Source organism: Tupaia chinensis, unplaced genomic scaffold (genome assembly GCF_000334495.1).
Source record: "Tupaia chinensis unplaced genomic scaffold, TupChi_1.0 Scaffold000065_2, whole genome shotgun sequence".
NCBI classification, from domain to species: domain Eukaryota; kingdom Metazoa; phylum Chordata; class Mammalia; order Scandentia; family Tupaiidae; genus Tupaia; species Tupaia belangeri.
This window is the reverse complement of record NW_006159524.1, coordinates 250,259-271,448: the sequence shown is the minus strand read 5'-3', so window position 1 is coordinate 271,448 and position 21,190 is coordinate 250,259. Positions and strand designations below refer to the sequence as shown.

Here is a 21,190-nt window from a genome sequence, read left to right as displayed (position 1 = left end):
AGGGGGTGATTTCTCATTTTCCCTCTCAATGTCTCTGCCTCCCTGTCTTATCTCTTTTGAGCAAGGGCATGTATCCTAAAGCAAAGTTCTCTTAAAACAAAACAAAACAAAGCAAAAAAACTCATCTAAATCAAGTAACTAGGACTGGCCAGATCCCACATGGTTGACCAAACACTGGACTCTCAGACCCACTGGCTTGAAAAACATGCTGGGCACATGTGTATGCTTGCCCAAAAATCCCAATGGGGTGCAGAAATGGAAGAAAAGAAAAGAGATCACTGCATGACCATGCCCCATTGTGGGGGCGTGCTTTCTGCCATCCCTCTCTCTAGCAAGTGTATACCACCTCTAGCAAATTAAAATAAAATAAATCAAGTAACAAGGAATCTGATGTGGGGAGTTACTGCAATCATATTCTCTAATCCCTTTTAGCATGGAATGTCATATAGTGAAGAACTAACCTCATTCAAAAGAAGGCTGGTCTCTGCCCTCAGCTACCGGGAGGTGATTTCTTTCTTCTCCTTTCTTTTTTTTTTTTTTTGGAGAGGTTTTTGCTATAGTGTGTGTGCACTCGCCAGAAAGACAGAAAGAGGCAGAGAGAGAGAAAGTGAGAAATCACCCCCCAAGGGGATGACCACACCACAATCCCTTCTACTCCATTCTCCTCTCAGGGTCTTAGGCATGCACACACACGCACCTGGCATGAGTTTAAGTCACAGGTCCAGGACTAGAACCATGGTTGACTACATGGGAGTCCAGTGACATAGCCATTACACCAACTGCTGGTTCTCTAGGAGGTGATTTCTAGATCCTTGAAATGTCATGCCTATCAGAACTATTTTGTCTGGAGCCTTGGTCATCAGACTGTCTAATAATGTGATTTATAATGAGGGGCTTTGGGCCATGTGGTGTCAGTTCTACATGATCAAGACCCAATAAAAAGTCTGGATAACAAAGCTCATGTAAGGCTGACTAGCCTGCATGACTCCACATATACTGTCACACATCAATGCTAGGAGAATAACACCACCCTGAATCCACAGGGAGACAACAACAAAAGCTTGGCTTTGAAGCCCCCTGAACTCTGCCCTTGGTTGATTTTCATCCCTATCCTTTCACAGTAATAAACCATAACTGTTAAGTATAACAGTGAGTTCCATAAATCCTCACAGTGAATTACTGAACCTGAGGGTGGCCTGTTATGGTCTGAATATGTCTTCTCCAAATTCATGTGTTAAAATTTACTGAGTCATGTAATAGTGTTCAGAATGTGGAGATTAAACCCATTATGGTGTTGAAGCGTGGGGCCTTTTTGAGAAATGATCTGGTATTAGGGTGGGGTCCCATAATCGAGTCTTCGTGAGTTTATAGGAGAGAGAGTAAGACAGACAGACATGTTCTGTTCAAGCTCTTGCCATATGCATTGTCTCAGGACCTCACAAACAAGACTCTCACAGAACATAATTCTTTGACCTTGGACCTCCAAAACAATGAGCTACATAAACCTCTATTCTCTTAAAATTACCCAACTCAAGTATTTTATTTTTTTTAGCAACAGAACCAACTAGAACATTACTAGACTTGAATATGTAAAACAGTTTCCACTTTTTGTTAAATACAGCAGGCCTGCTTACATGCTCCTCATTCAGAGTTCATTCATCATTGCTATCATCTTGATAACATCTTCTCAATTAAAAAAGCTGTATTTCCAGTTTTTTCTTCCTTCTCTACCCCTCCCCCCCGTTTTCTTTTCTTTTTTAATTCTGAAAGAAGGGTTAAAAAAACCCAACATTCTAAGTAAGAAAATAATGTGTTATCTAAATGTGTTATCTAAATCTAAAGTTAGCCTTTTTTGTTAATTTCACACAGAAGGCTTATTTCAGATACAAAACAACATGGAAAACTAGGTATAAAATGACAGGTTTGAACAGTCAAGTACTTTTGACACCTTAAGACAAATGCTCTTACTGCATAATAATATAAAATGAAAGTAATTTATATGTGTAAATTGTGTCATCGCTTAAAACTCAGTATCTAAAGATTTCACATACAGAAATGCATGAACATTTCTCTTGATTAAATTAACTCAGCACTTAGTTTTTCAATCTTATTTATACCGAATATCTAATAATGCCTTACCAAAGCCATAATGTCTGATATGACGAGAACAATGAGAAAAAGGCTGGAAGAAAAAAAAAACAAGAAAAATTACATACAACAGGCACACTTTCCAAGCACATTACAAGTGAAAATAATCAACTGACAATTCTCTCTCTCTTTTAACTGCTACAGAACACATGTGCTGGCCAGAGAGAGATGGAGAGTTAGAGAGAAAGGAATAAAGCGTCTCCAGTGGGGTGTGGTCATGCTGTAATCTCCTAGATAGGGGATTACCAATTCTCCAACTTGTTGAGATTTTGGGCTTGCACACACACGCGCGCACCTCGTGTGTTCTCTAAATTGTCAGGGCCAGGATTAAAACTATGATTTAGCATGTGGGACCTGGCTCCCTTAACTACTAGGCCATAGTGATAACCCATAAATCTACATTCTGATGTATTTTCTCTGCTGAAAATACCACTTTGAAACAAGTTGTTTTGATATTATCATGGGTGAACATTCCACAGCGATGCCTGGGCTTCACAAATTGAATGCTCTGAATATTTATTGAAGTGGAAAGTAAGGGATAGGAATTATAACTTTAAAAATTAAACTGAGATGACAGTAGACTCATATGCAATTTCAAGAAATAATATAGAGAGATCACAAATACCCTTTTTCCCCAATGGCACTATCTGGCAAAACTATTGCAAGATTGTGGAACATTATTACAGGCAGGATATTGACACTGATACTGTCAAGAAATGAAATGATCCTACCATCACAAGGATCCTTTGTGATACCCTTTCATAGCCTCATCTGTCCTCCCCTAACCACTCCCCTGCCTAATCCTTAACTCCTGGCAACCACCACTCAGGTCTCCATTTCTATAATTGTGTTATTTCAAGAGTATTATGCAAATGATATCATTTATATAACAAACGGCATCATTTACACAACACTTAGAAGTCTTTTGAAATTGGCTTTTTTCACTCAGCATTATTTCCTCAACATTCATCCAAAATGTATGAATAGTTCATTCCTTTTCATTGCTGAATAGTACTCCATTGTATTTACATACAATGGTTTGCTTAATCATTCATGAAAGTCCTAAAAGGCATCAAGGTTGTTTCTAGTTTTCGACTATTACAAATACAACTTCTACAAACATCTGTATACAATATTTTTTTCTGTACAAACATAAGTTTTCATTTTTCTAGGGAAATGTCCAAGAGAGCAATGACCAGGTATATGGTTATTACGTATTTAGGTTCATAAGAAACTGCAGAACTCTTTTCAGAGTTGTTATGCCATGTTACATCCCCACTGGCATGCACAATATAAGAACAACTTCTTTATATCCTCACAAGTATTTGGTTATGCCACTGTTATGAACTATTCTGGTAAGTGTGTAACGATATCTCATTGTGGTTTTAATGTGCATTTCCTGGGTGAGTAATTATGCTGAATATCTTTTTATTGGGTAACGTGCAAGCTAAATATCCTCTTTAGATGTTTTGTTCTTTTCCTGATGGAACTGCTTGTTTTTTACTGTTGAGTTTTCAGAGTTCCTAATATATATATTCTCTATACTAGTCCTTTGTCAGATACCTTCTTCTGGGCATGTAGCCTATCTGCTCATCCTCTCAGCAGGGTCTTTCATAGGGAAAAAAAAAAAGTTTTTACATTTATCAATTTTTCCTTTTATGGGCTATAATTGTGGTGCCAAGTCTACCTATCTGCCTATTCCAAATCCCCCAAATTTTCTCTTATTTTTCATTCTAAAAGTTGATCTCTGTAGTCCATTTTTAGTTAACTTTTGAGCATAGTGTGCGACATTTTTTTTTTCCTTTTTTGTTCTTTTGGTTTTTGCCATAGAACGGTGCACTCACCAGAGACAGACAGAGAGAGGGAAAGTAAACCACCCCCTCTACCTGCCCCCACTACCCACCCAGGAAGCCTCAATCCCTTGTGGTCTATTTTCCTCTCAGGATTTTGGGCAGGTGCACACACACACATCCAGTATGATTTTCAAGCCACCAGGTCCAGGACTGCAACTGGCCATATGGGAGTCCAACACCCTAGCCACTACGCCACCTGCTGGCCGCCAGCTTGTGAGTTTTTAAGTTGAGGTTTATGACTTGCTCTTTATTGTAACTATAGGTTAGAAATACAGAAATGTAACTCAATAGTTCACATATACCATCTATATTACAAGTCAGATTGATCATATCTTATTGAAGTATAATTCTATTCTAAACAAGCCTGATATAATGGGCATATAATTGTGTTCATCTGATTAAGAGTTTGTAAAGAATACAATGGTGATTAAGTATAACCTTTTACCCAAAGCATGAATTCACAAAGTAACAATCCTAATAAAGGCATTGTCTAGCATTAACTAGCTTTAGTGGTTCCAGTAACAGAATCCACTCCATTTTAGACAGATCCAATTACTGCAAAGTGTTTTCCTTCTTCCTTGAATCAAAATAAGCACAACAAAAATTTCACCCTATGGACCCAGCTCTTCTGGAACAGAAGAAAAAGAATAAATGCAATTCAAATGCAACAGACCTTTAAATGTATTTCTAAAAGTTTTGTCTTTTTAAATATTTTATTTTTCTAAAACAAATTATTTTATTATGTGACAAATACTGTTTTAGAATTCTTTTGAAGACATATCTGATTAACTTATTATTTTCTCAGTTTCATTTCATTATCTATAAAATGGACATAATAATATCAATATTTTATGGTATCATTGGGAAAATTAAGTCAGGTAACATATATAAAGTACCTAATATAGTGTCTAATGTGATATGTGCCTGATTCTGGCTTCATTCTCAGTCCCTGAACAAAACTTGAGATTAAAGACGCACTCTCTGCCGTAAGGGGCTCATAAAGTATGTATCAGTCACCCAAGGCTACCATAGCAAGCGTCACAGGTCAGGCAGCTTAAACAGCAACTTCCTCATAGCTTTGGGGCTTCCAAGATCAATGCGTCAGAAGGCTCGGTTTCATTGTGAGGCCTCTATTCTTCATGAGTGTGTGTCTGTGTCCTAATCTTTTCTTCTTCCTTCCTTTTAATGATAGAGTATGCACCCATGCCTGAGAGTGGAGAACAGTTGTGAAGAGAGAGAATGCATCCTTGACAGGGTCTTGTCACACTGCTACCCCCTTTCTCCAGTCCTCTAGCTCTGAGGACCCCACATGCCTACATGTATGATGGGCATGTTTTCAGGTTGACTTGGGGATACAAACCTGTGGTCAGTCAGATGGCTTCCAGCCTTGCCAGCCACTCAAGTTACTACTGCACTGCAGCAGCTGGGCCTTTATCTCCTCTGCTTTTAAAGATATCAGTCATATTGGCTTATTTTATTCTATTTTATTTTATTTAGTTATTATTTTTTAGATAGGATCTCACCATATTGTGATCTTCCTGCTTTAGCCTTATAAGTAGCTAGGACTATAGGTGCATACCATTGTACCTGGCTTTTAGGGTGGGCCAGGAATTGAACCCAGGCCTCACATATGGCCTCAGCATGCCAAGGAGCAGTGTCAACCAGCCCACATACCATGGCTACACCTCTAATTACATTTCAAAAGCCCTCTCTCCAAAGGCAGTCATATTCTGAGGTACTAGGGGTTAGGAATTCAACATAAGAATTTTGGGAGACACAATTCCCATAGTTTTAAAAATATTAAATATTAATAGTTTTATCACTGTATGAGCTACCTAACTTAGCCAAGAGTTGGGGAGGAACAGGATTTGGGGAGTGGGACAGTTGTATAGAAAATGTTACCAAAGAATCTGAACCTTGAACTAAATCTTAATTAACAAGAAGAAAGATGCTTTTCAAGACACAAAAAGAAGTAAGTTACCCAGTTTTATACAGCTAACAAGAAAGAGAGTAGAATTCTAACATGGCAAATCTGGCCCCAGAGCCTGTGCTCCTAACCATCTGCACACACTCTTCCATAATTCATGGTGACCTGATATAAAGCAGGTAAGATCATCACTCCACTTGCTCTAGGTACGATATTTCTATAAAGAAAGTTTAGTTTTATGGACTCATTTGATATGTAGGATGATTTGAAGCTATTAAGTACCCAAATCTATAAGATTGCTTCAAAAATAATACTTGGATTTAAGAAATAAATACATGTGGGCCAGCAGGTGGTATGGTTAAGGTGGCTGGATCCTGCATGGCTGACTACGCAGTTCAAGTCCCCACCTAGTGACTTGAGGAACACGCCGAGTGCATGTGCATGCATGCCTAAAATCCTGAAAGGAGGAAGGAGGAAGAAATGGAGGAGAAGGGAGGGCAGCAGGACCATTCCCAGTGGAGAGTACTTCACCTCTCTGCCTCTCTCTGATGAGTGCATACACTTGCTGGCACAGAAAAGAAGAAAGAAGGAAGTCAGGCAGAAAGAAAAGGAATGGCAGACAGACATGCTACTGGATCTTTGTCTAAGTGACAATGTCAGTTTTTTATTGCCTCCATTGAGCGACTGTGGTAGTTTACCTGCAACAGACTCTTAGTTGATCTCCCTGCATTCACTCTTGTCCTTCTAAAGTTATCACCCAGGCATCAGAGACAAGGGGCTTCCAAACCTTCTAAAACCTTCTTGCCACTACTGAAAAAATCCTTAAGTCTTAACTCCAGCTTAAACAGACCTATATGATTTGTTCCTGTAAACTGCTCCACCTCCAGTTCCTGTGATTCTTCTGTTAGCACACTCTGCTTAAGGCTCATCTTCAAATACACCAAGTGGCTTTTCACTCATGCCCTTTGTGCATTCCACTCCGTCTGCTTGCAATGCTCTTTACTCTCATGGTTTCATGGTTCACTCTATTTATTCAGGTCTCTACTTAAATGTCTTCTCTTTAGAAAGGTCTCCTTGGATCATTTTTCTTCCTGACATTTACTACTGTTTGAAATTTTATTGCTATTAGACTCATTTTATTATTCGTCTCCCTGAATAGATGGTAAGCTCTATTCATCAATGTATCACCAGTGGCTGGAACAGTGCCTGGCTTATGATAGAAACTCAAGACATTATGTGTTGAATAAACGGCAGAAGTCCTCAGTATAAAATAAAATTAGAAATGGCTAATACTACACATTGCAAAAATATTTTTTAGATCCAAGACTTGATTTAACTTCTTCCTTCTGATTTCATACAACACTAGTAAAAGTCAATCTAGGAAGAAATAGAGTTGGTAGAAATGACAGTAAATAACACTATGGAAAGTTAAAACTATGCAGCCAGCAGGTGTCACAGTGGTTGAGGCACTGGACCCCACACGGTCATTCTTTTTTTTTCTTTTTTTGGAGAGGTTTTTGCCATAAGGTGCATGTACCCGCCAGACAGACAGAGACAGAGAGACAGAAAGTGAGAAATCACCCCCCCCGGGGGGGATGGCCACGCCGCAATCCCTTCTCCACTCTCCTCTCGGGATCTTGGGCACGCACGTACATGTACCCGGCGTGAGTTTTAAGCCACTGGGTCCGGGTCATGAACCACAGACGACTACATGGGAGTCCAGCAACATAGCCATTACGCTAACTGCTGGTCCCCCACACAGTCATTCTCAAGTCTCAGATTCAGCGGCTTGAGAAACAATCAAGGTACATGTGCTCATGTGCCCAAAACCCCTAGTGGAGAGTGGAGAAGGGACTGTCGCACGGTCATTCCCCACGAGGGATGCTTTCTCACTTTCTCTTTCTCTCTGGCAAGTGCATAGGACCTATAGCAAAACTAAAAGAAAAAAAATGTGGGTAAAAAAGGTTGAGGGTCAGCTAGTAGAGTAATGGTTAAGGCAGCTGGATCCCACGTGGCCAACTGCGTAGATTTGGAGGACTGAGTAAACATGCTGGTTTCATCTAAAATCCCATGAGAAGGGACTGCAGCGTGACCACCCACACTAGGAGGGATGCTTTCTCATTTTCTCTTTCTCTGTCTCTCTGTTTCTCTGATACATGCACATGCCCTCTAGCAAATTAAAACACACATACACATGAAGAAGATATGGTACAATGATATTTAACAAGTGGATATGGCAGTTAGGGATGGATGGAATTTGGCTTATGTGATAGATTAAAGAAGCAGGTTGACAAGCTAGTTTTAAATATTACGAAAGGGAATTGCTGGGTTCAATGTGTAGCATTAAATTTGAGGAGTCAGTGTGATATCCATGGGGAAATATCAGTGCCTTGTGAGAGTTTAAATGTCAAAAGAGAAGATTTTTATAGTTTTCCACCTTGCCTCTCTTCTTTCCCTTTGTGTTTATTTTTTCATTGCATTATCTCAATGTAGAATGACTACACACACACACAAATACACACACTGACTTTGATGAGCCTTCTACTTTTATTCCACATGTCCTCATAACTTACTTAGATTTAAATCCTTTCTAAAAAGGTTATCTATTAACAAAGATGCAGGAAAATACATGTCACATTATCTGTTTTTATTGCATCTAAGTAGCTATCTTCTATGTATTTTAACAAAGCATAAATGCTTTCAATATAAAAGTTATGGAACTACCTTACAAAAATATACTAAATAAAGCTAGAAATGAAATTTCTAGTTTTCTATTCTCAAGCAATAGAAAGAAAACTTTTTTATTATAGCATATGCATAATAATGTGCTAAACCCAGCTCTAGTTTAAACTCATCAAGAACAACATGCAAATTTATGCTAATATTAGTTATTTCTTTCAGCATTGAATATGCCACTTGATTCAAGAATAACAAAACTGCTAAGAAGCTTTCAGAGTCCCTGTGCTGACGAAGCAATTTTATTGGTTAAAAAAAAAAGCAAATAGTTAAGCTGCCAACTTCTCCTTCATAGTCTTGATTGCTTAAGACAGATGGCTCTAGAAATTCCTCAAAACTCAGAAAGAACACTTCTCACTCCATTTGTCAAATGTGTAGAAATCAAGACTGAGCAACTGTGTACATTACTGACAGAAAAGTTCATCTCAAGTCATGTAAGATGAATAATGTCAACAAATTTGTCTAATACATATTTAAGAAATCAGCCAAAAGATTCAAGTGATAGCCCTTGTTTTTCTGTAGGTGCATTAATCCCTGTAACGAACAAGTAATTAACTGCAATAATTTAACACTTGCGTCTTACTGTTTTCTATAAGGTTCTTCACTAGCTTCAATAGTAGTCTAATAACATTTTATTGCTGAGAAAGCAATGTTTGTCTCCTAGAGACCCTAATCAACTAATTCTTTCTAATGACAACTGAACTCTAACTAAAAAGGTGAAATATTTCTCATTTTTGTAGCAATTTATGTTACAGAGTCTTAATCGTGATCACATGAAATATCTTCAAATGTTTACTCTCATTGTCTAAAATTGAGCAAAATGAATGTTTCATACACTAATTCAACTTACCCTTTTGATGATAACTGGGTAGTTAATTGAACTGCTTCGAAAGCACACATCACAAGAACAAAGGGGATTAAAATCTATTTAATAGAACAACAAATGACACAATGGATAATTGAAGCATTTGAAATATTTTTCAAATAAATACTATTTCTGTTTATAGGAATATTTTCAATTTCTCAAATAACCTTTATATAGACTAGTAAAAAGCAAACACTAAAAAGCATGATACCAATTACACATCAAACAGAAATAAACTGAATTTAAAAATCTACATTAATAACATATGCAATATAGAAGATAGCAAATATCAATACATATTCTAAATAAAAGCCTTTTACAAATTCTGTGCCATTAAACTCATTCTAACAATTAATGACAAAATTCTATGGAGTCCAAGAGAATATAAAAGATAAGGAAAGCTTAAACAGAATAAATCATGTAGCCTGATAACTTGACGAGCAGAACCTTTAACCCTGGCTATTTGAAACTGTAACACTAAATAAGACTTTGTTTTTATAACTGCTTTTTGTTTAATACCATCTAGGGCCAGCAGGTGGCATGGAGGTTAAGGCAAATAGATCCCACATGGCCAACTGAGCAGTTTGAGTCTTAGACCTAGCACCTTTAAAAATCACACTGGGGAACCAGCAGTTAGTGTAACAGCTATGTTGCTGGACTCCCATGTAGTCGACCGTGGTTTGAGTCCCAGACACGGTGGCTTCAACTCACGCTGGGCACGTGTGTGTGCGCATGCCCAGGATCCAGAGAGGAGAATGGAGAAGGGATTGTGGTGTGGCCATCACCCCTAGGGGGTGATTTCTTGCTTTCTGTCTCTCTGTCTCTCTCTGTCTTTCTGGCAAGTGCACGCACCCTATAACAAAAACCTCTCAAAAAAGAAAAATCACATTAGGTATGTGTGCATGCTCAAAATCCTGAGAAGTGAGGAGACGGGATTGTTGTGTGGCCATCTCTTTCCCCTCAGGGATGATTTCTCACCTTCCTTCTTTCTCTTTCTCTGTCTCCAGCAAGTACACAAACCCTATAGCAAACTTTAAAAAACAACAACAAAAAAACTTATTTCTGATTACAAAATTCATACTCATTATGATAAATTTGAAAAGACATAAAGAAAAGCATGTTAGGTAACCCAACAAAATCTGTATTAATTGAAAACTCCATAATACAGAGCTAACACTGTTAATATTCTAAGGTATGATTTTTTTCCAATGACTAATGTAAAAAAAAAAAATATATATATATATATAGGGGCCAGCAGGTGGTGTGGTAGATAAGGGTGCTGGATTTCCACATGGCCGACCATGGTTCAAGTCCTGAACCTGGTGGATTGGTTTCTCGCTTTCCCTTTCTCTCTCTCTCTCTCTGGTGGTCAAATTTAAAAATAAATAAATAACAATAACAAATAGAATTAAATAAATAATTCTTAAAAAATATATGTATATATACTTGATGTTTCATAAAAGGGAGGTGCTGCTATGGAAAGTAAATGTTTGATACTGGATAAGACTTCAAGTGAAAGAGATATAAATAAAACCAAGTTTAGGATGTCCCGCCCTCATTTCTGGACATATAAGTCAACAAAAGCCATTAAGTATATTATGTCATTAAAGCTTACTAACTTATGTCAGAGATTAAGGATCTAGCATTCTAATTTGAGCTCTTCCTTTCTTTCTTTCTTTCTTGTTTTCATTAAAGGCCAATGGTCTTTAGTAGACAGAGAAACAAATTATCAGTAATTCTAAAATTGTGAATGAAAATTAAGAAAACATTTTAAAATTAATTCAATAGAGCACGTTACTAAGAAAATGTTGAACAGCTTTTTAACATTTCTTAAATTTACGTTTGTATTAGTGTAGTAACAAAAAGTAGATATTAATTCTATTACGAGAACATGCACCTTTAACAATGATTACTTATGTATTCTGAACAGAAGGCAAACAGATTTTAGACAGGTATGTGTCTTTATTTTAACAAATAGATAGTAACCAGTCAAAAATGAGGCAGGTGCTATGGTAGAGGGGATTTGTTAGAGGGAATAGGCAAGCATAGAGACCAGAAAGAAGGGGAAGAACATCAATTACTGGAGGTAATTCCACTGGAAGTCTGAACTCCTAAAAGCTGAGACTATGCCACTCACTATCTTCATATTGTAAGCACCCAACCTACAATATATTTATAAATAAAAGAGAACTTAGAATGGCTCCGGCACATTATTGAATGAAGCACTCAATAACATATTTGTTGAAGGAATAGGTCAAGTCTAGGTACACGGATTATGGGAAAAGATGGCAACAAGTTGGCAGTCTCATGGGTGGGGAACTACAGAATCTTGAGCAACACTGCAGTTTTGAGCATAGCTTCCTCACAGGCTTTCATCACGTCTGATAGTACTTTCCAGGACTAACAGGGTATCCTTATTCTTTTGAGGTCAAAGGGGCTTAAGAGTAAAGCAAAAAGATGAACTGTATTTGGAAGAAGGGCTAGAGGGCCCACCTCCTGTTCAGCAGCGGCATCTAAGCCAAGTCTAAAAGGTATCTTCCTTCCGTTGCTATTGGACTCCACCACCATGATTTTAAAATCTTAGTGTCCTATGATAATATGTAATCTTAATGCCACGATGAGCTCATAATCTTAATTAACCAAGAGCTTAATAAAAATACTAAAGTAAGAAAACTCACCTTCCACATCATTAGGGCTCCCATCATGAAAGGACTGAATACGGTCAGAAAGCAATAAACAGAGGCAAGATCAAAACTAGAAAATCGTAACATAAAGAAAAAGGATTTAGAATTCACATCGAAACTTCAAGAGAATGCGCTGCCAAAAATAATGTCAAGCTAATTCTCTGAGATCTATTTTTATTAAAACACAAGTTATGTCTTACACAAGCACCATGAAGCCACTAAATGAAAGGTGATAAGAATGCAGTGATAAACATACACCAAATTGCCACAACACATTCAGTATAAGAAGCAGGGTACAGGACAAAAGGTTGAAAGGTCCCAACTTGCATTGTTTATTTTTTTGTTACACATATATGCTGTTCTCATTAAAATTACCTGTTAATAGAAGCTATGTTCCCAGTTCCAAAAAATGCTGTCACTAAGAAAAAAACCTAAACAGAGTTAAGGAAATGCCAAACAAGTCAGAATTCACATAAATTTTTCACTTAGAAAAAATATTTTAATTCTACCATTAGAGCAGTTTGCGTTTTCACTTGTATATTTGTTGTGAATTCTTTTAAATGAATGTTCTATATATCTTCCTGTGAGCGTACTTCAAAAGACTCACATTAAAGAAACAAGATGGTGAGGACAATGAAGGTAAATAAAATAAAAATGGGAGCAGCAAATGGCATAATGGACAAGTCACTGGACCCCCATGTAGTCCTGTACAGTTCGAGTCCCAGACCTGGTGGCTTCAAACTTATGCCGGGGACCAGCAGAGAGTACAATGGTTATGTTGCTAAGAAAATGTTGAACAGCTTTTTAACATTTCTTAAATTTACGTTTGTATTAGTGTAGTAACAAAAAGTAGATATTAATTCTATTACGAGAACATGCACCTTTAACAATGATTACTTATGTATTCTGAACAGAAGGTAAACAGATTTTAGACAGGTATGTGTCTTTATTTTAACAAATAGAAGTAACCAGTCAAAAATGAGGCAGGTGCTATGGTAGAGGGGATTTGTTAGAGGGAACAGGCAAGCATAGAGACCAGAAAGAAGGGGAAGAACATCAATTACTGGAGGTAATTCCACTGGAAGTCTGAACTCCTAAAAGCTGAGACTATGCCACTATGACACATAGTCAACCGCGGTTCAAATTTCAGACCCAGTGGCCTGAAATTCATGCAGGGCACATGTGTGTGTGTGCCCAAATTCCCAAGAGGAGAATGGAAGAGAAGGGACTGTGATGTGCTATACCTCCTAGGGGGGTGATTTCTCGCTTTCTTTCTCTCTCATCTCTCCAGCAAGTGCATGCACCCTATAGCAAAAAAAAATTTCAATGACGACAAAAAAATTTGAATAGAGAATGAGGCATGAGAAAATGCTGAACATCTCTATGACGTTTTCTAAACTTACATTTGTATTAGCATAGTAATGAAAAGCAGATATTAATCCTGTTGGTGTCCGTAAACATGCTGTTAGGAATGTGCGTAAAACTGTACCTGGTCCACTGAAAGGACTCAGTAAGTGTTAGATATTCTATTATTACAGGCAAATACATTACTATAGGCAAAATACATGGTTAAAACACTGAAAAAAAACCAAATCCTAATGGCTTTTAGTGAGAAAGTGTTGTTTGGGTCGGTCAGTTGAGCCTGAAAGACACTTACGGATTTACTCGTTCAGCCAATCATCTAACCAACCAACATCCGTCGTCTCGTGTTGCCCATGTCAGAGACAGAGCTAGGCACTACGAACAGATGCAATAGTATGGAAGTGCGCATGTGGTGGCCACGGTTATGAGGAGACACAGAACTGGGCGAGAGACATTTTAAAGTAAAGAAACAGTTGGGGAAATAAACGTCGTGGCCAAGAAACAGTAAATAAGGTGTAACAAAAGCGGAGGGCTTACTGAAGGATACACTACCAGGTGAAGCAAGAAGCACAGACTGGTGGTGTCCTTAATAAAAAGCTCTGACCTTCACTGTGGACACACGAAGAGTAGCAGACATTTCAGGTGAGCTGCGTGATCAAGAAATGCCAGTGACTGTGCAGTATTTAGATCAGGGAGACAAATCACTGGAGGTCGGAGGTTCGATCAGGGCGCGAGTGCAGACGTCCGTGTCAGAGATAAGGAGTGTGAACTGCTGCTGCGGAGGCCAAATGGAGAAGCAGGGCAGCCAGTGGGGCTTTACAAGTGGACCAGGAGAAGTAAACCATGACAACGGTTTGAGGGCCTGGGTGGTGGAGGGTATGGTGAAGCCGTTCAATGAGAAGATCTTTGGAGAAGTGGCGGTTGTTGGTCAGTCTGGGCATGTTTGGTGATGTCCGGCAGAGTACAGCACACGTGGCTCTCAAGGTCTGAGAGAGGTCTAGGCTGGAAAAGCAGATCTCGGAATTGAGTGCACAGACGTGGCTGTCAAAGCTACGGGAGAGGACGGCCTTAAACAAGTGCAGAGGAGACTAACCTTGCCAGAAGAGAAGGTTGATGATGGAGTTTGGAGAAAAATGTACGATTCAAGGTCAGGCAAAGAAAGAGGTTTTAGAAAAAGACAAAAGAAAGAAAAAGCTGCGTACCTGGATAATATTCTGGATGTCAAGAGGGAAAAAAAATAGAAAAATAGACAGAACTGAATGTTACAGTGCAGTCAAGTAAGCTGAGTGGGTTGGACTGTGCTGAGGCAGCCCTAGCAGGACACCGGAGCACGGCTGCGGCAGAGACGTCTCACACATGTTGAGAGCGCTCTCCCGGGCGCCAGGCAGAGTCGTGGCAGGTGGACACGGTACATCAAAAGGGAAGGAACAATCGCAGCGACGACAAATTATTCTTTCAAGAAGTTTGGTAACAAACAGAAAGGACGAGATGAAATTATAATGTAGAGGGAGGCTGAGTTTAAGGAAAAAAGTGTTTTATTAGTACTAGCAGAGTGGAAGAAACCTGGGAAGACAGAGAGAAAGCAAAATTGAGAATGAAAGTATGAGGTGGGAAGGAAAATGAGAATATTTATTTCCCAAACCCGAGAAGTAACAGACTCTGCACCACAGCAAATTTGAAGGAGATCTCCAATGTTTATGAACCATAAATTTGTCAGGGTTAATATCCAAAATGCAAGGAACTCCTACAGCTCAATAGCAAAAAACTAAATTAACCCAGTTTAAAAAAAAAATAGCTAAGGACCTGAATAGACATTTCTCAAAAGAAGACATACAAACAGTCAACAGGTACATAAGAAAATGCTCAAAATCACTAAGCATCAGGGGAATGTAGAACAAAATCTCAGTGAGATATCACCTCATCTCTGTCAGGATGGTTATTCAGAAAAACTTCCAGATAACAAATGTTTGCCAGGCTATGGAGACAAGGGAACCCCTGTGGACTGCCAGAGGGAACATAAATTAATAAGTTAGTACAGCCATTGTGAAAAACAGTATGACGTTTCCTCAAAAAATTAAAAATCAAACTATCACACGATCCAGCAATCCCACTTCTGACTTGTGTCCAAGGAAATAAAATCATTATCTTAAAGTGGTATCAGTGCTCCCCTGTTCAAAGCATAATTACTCACAGTAGCCAAAACATGGAAACAACTTAAATGTCTGCTGACAGATACGTGAGTTAAAAAAAAAAGTCTATACACACCGTGGAATACTATTCTGCCTTAAAAAAGGAAATCTCGGGTGGATGGTGGCACAGCAGTCATCCAAGTAGACCCACATGAGATGGTGCCCGGTACCTGCCTGTGACCCCAGCTGACTGAGGCTGACAGCAGATCATGGCATGAGGACCCTGTTGTGGGTATAAGCCTCTTTGTTCCTCTCTCCTTCCTCCTTCCCCTGTCATAGAGGATATAAATAAATAAATTTTAAAAAGAAGAAGGGGGACCAGCAGATGGCATAATGGTTATGTAGCTGGACTCCCACAAAGTTGACCGCAGTTCAGGTCCCAAACAGCACCTTCAAATTCACACCAGGCGTGTGTGTGTGCATGCTCGAAATCCTAAGGAGAATGGAGAAGGGACTGTGGCATGGCTATTCCCCCAGAGAGTGATTTCTGGCTGTCTCTCTGTCTCTGTCTCTCCGGCAAGCCCACATGCCGTATGACAAAAACCTCTCTTTAAAAATTTTAAAATAAGGAAATCCTACCATTTGTGATAATATGGATGAACCTAGAGAATTATACTAAATGAACTAAACCAGATCCAGAAAGACAAATACTGTATGATCTCATATGTAGAATCTAAAACCACTGAACTTAGGGGCCAGACCTTGGCCTGGTGGTTAAGAGAGTTGGATTCCACATATCTACCAGGTTCAAATCCTGGACCCAGTGGGTTGAAAAACATGCCAGGTATATGTGCATGTATGCTTTCTTTGAGGGGGAGGGAGGCTTTTTGCTATAGGGCACATGCCCTTGCCAGATAGACAGAGAGAGACAGAAAGACAGGAAGCGAAAAATCATTCCCCAGGGGGGATGGCACACCGAAATCCCTTCTCCTCCATTCTCCTCTCGGGATCTCGGGCACGCACGCACACGCGCCTGGAGCCCGAGTTTTAGCCACTGGGTCCAGGACTCGAACCGCGGTCGACTACATGGGAGTCCAGCAACATAGCCATTAAGCTAACTGCTGGTCCCTGCATATTTACTTAAAATCCTGAAAGGAGGGCAAAATGGAGGAGAAGGGACTGCAGTGTGACCATGCCCAACGGGGAGACTTTCTCCTCCTCCTACTCTATCCTTCTCTCTCTCTGTGCTGAGCGCATGTGCCCTTGGCAAATTTTAAAAAATAAATATAAAAATAAAATATTTGAATTTAAAAACAGAGAGAATAAAGATTACCAGGCGCTGGGAGGAGGAGGAAACAGGGAGATGCTGACCAAGGGGTACGAAGCTTCGCTTATGCAAGATGTGGAGATCTAACATACAGCATGGTGATTAGAGTTAATAACATCATATTGCATACTGAAATCTTAAAAAAGTGTTCTTGCCACTTGTGTACACGCAGACACACAAAGAACATTGTAACTATGTAAGGCAATGGATATGTTAATTGGCTTGCCTGTACTGATCATTTTGTAAAGTATGTGTATCAAGACATCAATTTATACAACTAAATACATGGATTTTGTATCTGTCAGTTATACTTCGATCATGCTGAAAAAAATAAATAAATAAACAGCCTCCCTGTGAATTTCTTGAAGCTGATTTCAAAGTGAGACTATTCTGTCATACTGTCTTTCAGACTTTAAATACTAATAACTTTCACAATATTGCCTCCATGTGATCCAAAAACCCTTGTGAAATAGATGCTATCTATGTGTCATATAACAGAAGGGTGGAAGAAAACATACATAAAAATACATAAACTCATAATAACGGTTACTTTTAGGATGAAGATTAGGCTGGAGATGGAAATTAAAAGGAGATTGACTTTATTCGCAATGTTTTAATTTTTAAAAAAATATGCACATAAGGCACCAGCAGTTAGCGTAATGGCTATGTCGCTGGACTCCCACGTAGTCGATCACAGTTCGTGTCCCAGACCTGGTGCTTTAAATTCACGCCCAGTGCGTGTGCATGCGTGCCCAAGATCCCAGGAGGAGAATGGAGGAGAAAGGATTGCGGTGTGGCTATCCCCCCTGGGGGTGATTTCTTGCTTTCTGTCTCTCTGTTTCTCTCTGTCTGTCTGGCGAGCGCAAGCGCCCTATAGCAAAAACCTCTTCCAAAAAAAAAAAAAGCACATAAGACAAAATATGGTTAATATCTTTCTTTTCCTTAAGAGGGCAGGTGTACTTAACAGAGAGACAGAGTAAGAGAAGAAGAAAGCACCCTACAATGGAGTGTGTTAACCCTGCAATCCCTTCTCTTCCATTTCTCTATCCTGCCAAGATTTGGGACACGAACACATATGCACTCAGCATGTTTTACAAGCTATAGGGGCCAGGACTGGACCATGTGGTTGTCTGTGAGGGACCTAGCTTTCAACCCCTTGGCCCAATTGTTGCTAATCTTGAATGGTAGAAATGCAAACACACACACACGTTTGTTATTTAATTCTTTATACTTTTCTATAATTTAAAAAAAAGTTTAAGTGTGAACTACATAAGCAAACATGATTGAGAGAGAGTTAAATGGCCCTTAGGGTAATACCACTATTAAGTAACAGTCAGAAAAACCTTCCGTTTCTTCTTAATCCTTTAAATGGGAAGTTGTAGCTCTTAAAAGACTCAGCAAAGGATACAAGGAAAAAGGCCCTACGGATGTCATCCAGAGCCAGCTGTCGGAAATGAGTTACGTCGGGGTTACAGGAGAACTGGGTACTCGTGAGCTGGGAGATAATAAGAAACATATTAATGCACCATAATAGCTGGATTACTTCTAAACCCAGAGGTAAATTTACAATGGCTAAAAATATACCCCGTGATGATTTAAAAAAAAAAATTAACAATGTACCTTTTCCTATGCCTTAATTATCCTTTAATAAAACCTGCCAACAAGTAAAACATACTACTAATAACACACTGAGTAAAGTTGTAGTTCTGGTGTGTGCGTAATAAAAGTGAGAATGCAATTTTTTCTAATCCTATACACATGCTGCACTTTTAAATCCCTACATAGTTCCTCCCTTTCAAAGACCTGATTTCTCAGAGATTATCCTGATCTTAGGTATGGTAAAGCATTACAAAACATGGCAAAAATTACAGATTTCTGTTCTTTGTTCTTCTGTTATTTCTATTTGCTGAGAAATTCTTCTATAAAAAGGTAAAATATTCTTTTCTTTGGTAAATAAAATAGTCATTCAGTTACAACAAAATGGGTGTATTCCTGCTTATCCCCTTGCTTCTAAAAAACAAACAATGCATTTAAAAGACTTCCCCACCTCGACTCATGTAATTTTCCAGTAAATTCTTGAGATGCTTTAATACTCTTTTCAAGAAAAAGACAGATTTGCTTCTGATTAAAACAGGATTTAAGGGGCCAGCAGATTACGTAGCTGTTACGTTGCTGGACTCCCACATGGCCACTCGTGGTTCGAGTCCCGGACCAAGTGGCTTCAAATTTACACTGGCGCATGTGCATGTGTGCCCAAGATCCTGAAAAGAGAATGGAGAAAGGACTGTGGCATGGCCATACCCTTTAGGGAGGTGATTTCTCACTTCCCTTCTCACTGGCTCTCTCTCCACAAGTGCCTGGCACTAAGCAAAAACCTCTTAAAAAAAATAGGATTTAAAAAGTGACACAATGACCCTCAATAGCCTACAGATATATTGAATAAATCTAACCCAAACTGCTTTTCCTGTATGCTCTAATATTCCAGGGCTGAAAGCTAAAAACCAGCAATCATTCAACATACTTCAATAAAGTTTCTCCATTAAAATTAATTATTCTAAATTGTCTATTACCCTCCAGAAATTTAATCAGTTATGGATGGATCCACCACAAAGGTGTTTTTCTACAATATTCATTCAGTAAAAGTGTAAATATTCTATCACCTATTTCTCAGAATTACCTTCAATTCTCAAAAAGACAAGAGACATCAATTTAACTCTCTGGCTCAGTAAGATAAAGATGTCCTTAAAATTTGGTTGGGTTTTAGCCAATTCAGGGTATACTGTGTTGCATAAAAAGGTTTGGGCTGAGGGCATAATCACTGAGGTGACAGAATAAGCATCTTGAATCAAGATGACCAGAAAAACAATGGAAATGTAAATACCACATTATGATCACATTCATAAATCAACTTGGGCAACATAAACATTTTTCTGACTAAAAAAGATATGTGAAAACAGCAAGATAAGATAAAGAGCATTCCTTTTGTCCTCTATTCCCTCACTTACATTAATTCTTTAAATTTAAAATAAATTTTAAAATATTAAAAATTTTTAAATATTAATTTTTTTTGTAGAGAGATTTTTGCTACAGGGCACGTGTGCTTGCCAGAGAGACAGTGAGACAGAGGAACCAGCAGTTGGCATAATGGCTATGTTGCTGGACTCTCATGTCATCGACCGCAGTTCAAGTACCGGACCTGGTGGCTTAAACTCATGTCGGGTGCGTGTGCGTGCGTGCCCAAGATCCAAGGAGGAAAATAAAGGAGGAGTTGCAGAGTGACCATACCCTCTAGGGGACGATTTCTCGCTTTCTGTCCCTCTGTCTCTCTCTCCATCTTCCTGGTGAGTGCACGCACCCTATAGCAAAAACCTCTCCACAAAAAAAGAGACAGAGAAACAGAAAGTAAGAAGGCATACCCCAAGGGGGATGGCCACACTGCAGTCTCTTCCATTCTCCTCTCAGGATTTCACACAAACCCACAACTACCTAACCATCACGTCATCCACTGGTCCATAAAAATTTTTTTCACTGCTGTTCTTTACATTAATGATTCTCAAGTAACCATTAAGAAAAGCATAACCTATATATTGCCTGTAAAATAATAAAACTGTGTTTTTCTGTGATGGTGAAAATTTCCTTACAAACTAATTGTTTAACTTAATTACTAATGCCAAATAAAATTTTCTACAAACATTAAAACGTTAACAAGAGGGACCAGCAGTTAGCGTAATGGCGGTGCCACTGAACTCCCATGTAGTTAACCACAGTTTGAGTCCTGAACCCAGTGTCTTAAACTCATGGCAGGCACATGCCCAAGATCCTGAAAGGAGAATGGAGGAGAAGGGATTGCGGCGTGGCCATCCGCCCTGGGGGGTGATCTCTCGTTTTCTGTCTCTCTGTCTCTCTGGTGAGCTCATGGGCCCTATAGCAAAAACCTCTCCCCGCCCCCACCCCCCAAATAAAAACTTTAACAAGAAAGACTTTCTGTTAAAATAACATTGCAACTTCCTTAGGGGATAAAGAGTTTTTCAATATTCTCAAATAAATGCAATAATGATTATAACAAACCACCTTCTGTTTATAGGAAACACCAGATTGTTGTAGGGTCTCTTGTTCCATGTGTATCCACACAAACATCAAACATGACAGCACCAAGGGA

General features: G+C 38.9%; 1 protein-coding gene across 2 annotated transcripts in view; it reads right to left on the bottom strand.

The window, feature by feature from the left end:
- The window catches only part of PIGN (phosphatidylinositol glycan anchor biosynthesis class N), a 146,499-nt gene that overhangs the window by 28,792 nt on the left and 96,517 nt on the right, over window positions 1–21,190 (bottom strand). For both annotated transcript variants that reach the window (XM_006141848.3, XM_027766258.1), the window contains 5 exons: window positions 18,440–18,526; window positions 12,589–12,644; window positions 12,208–12,283; window positions 9,515–9,588; window positions 2,140–2,182 (listed from right to left, as the gene is read on the bottom strand). In XM_006141848.3, coding sequence (XP_006141910.1) covers window positions 2,140–2,182; window positions 9,515–9,588; window positions 12,208–12,283; window positions 12,589–12,644; window positions 18,440–18,526 — 336 coding nt within the window. The remainder of the gene's footprint in view (window positions 1–2,139; window positions 2,183–9,514; window positions 9,589–12,207; window positions 12,284–12,588; window positions 12,645–18,439; window positions 18,527–21,190) is intronic.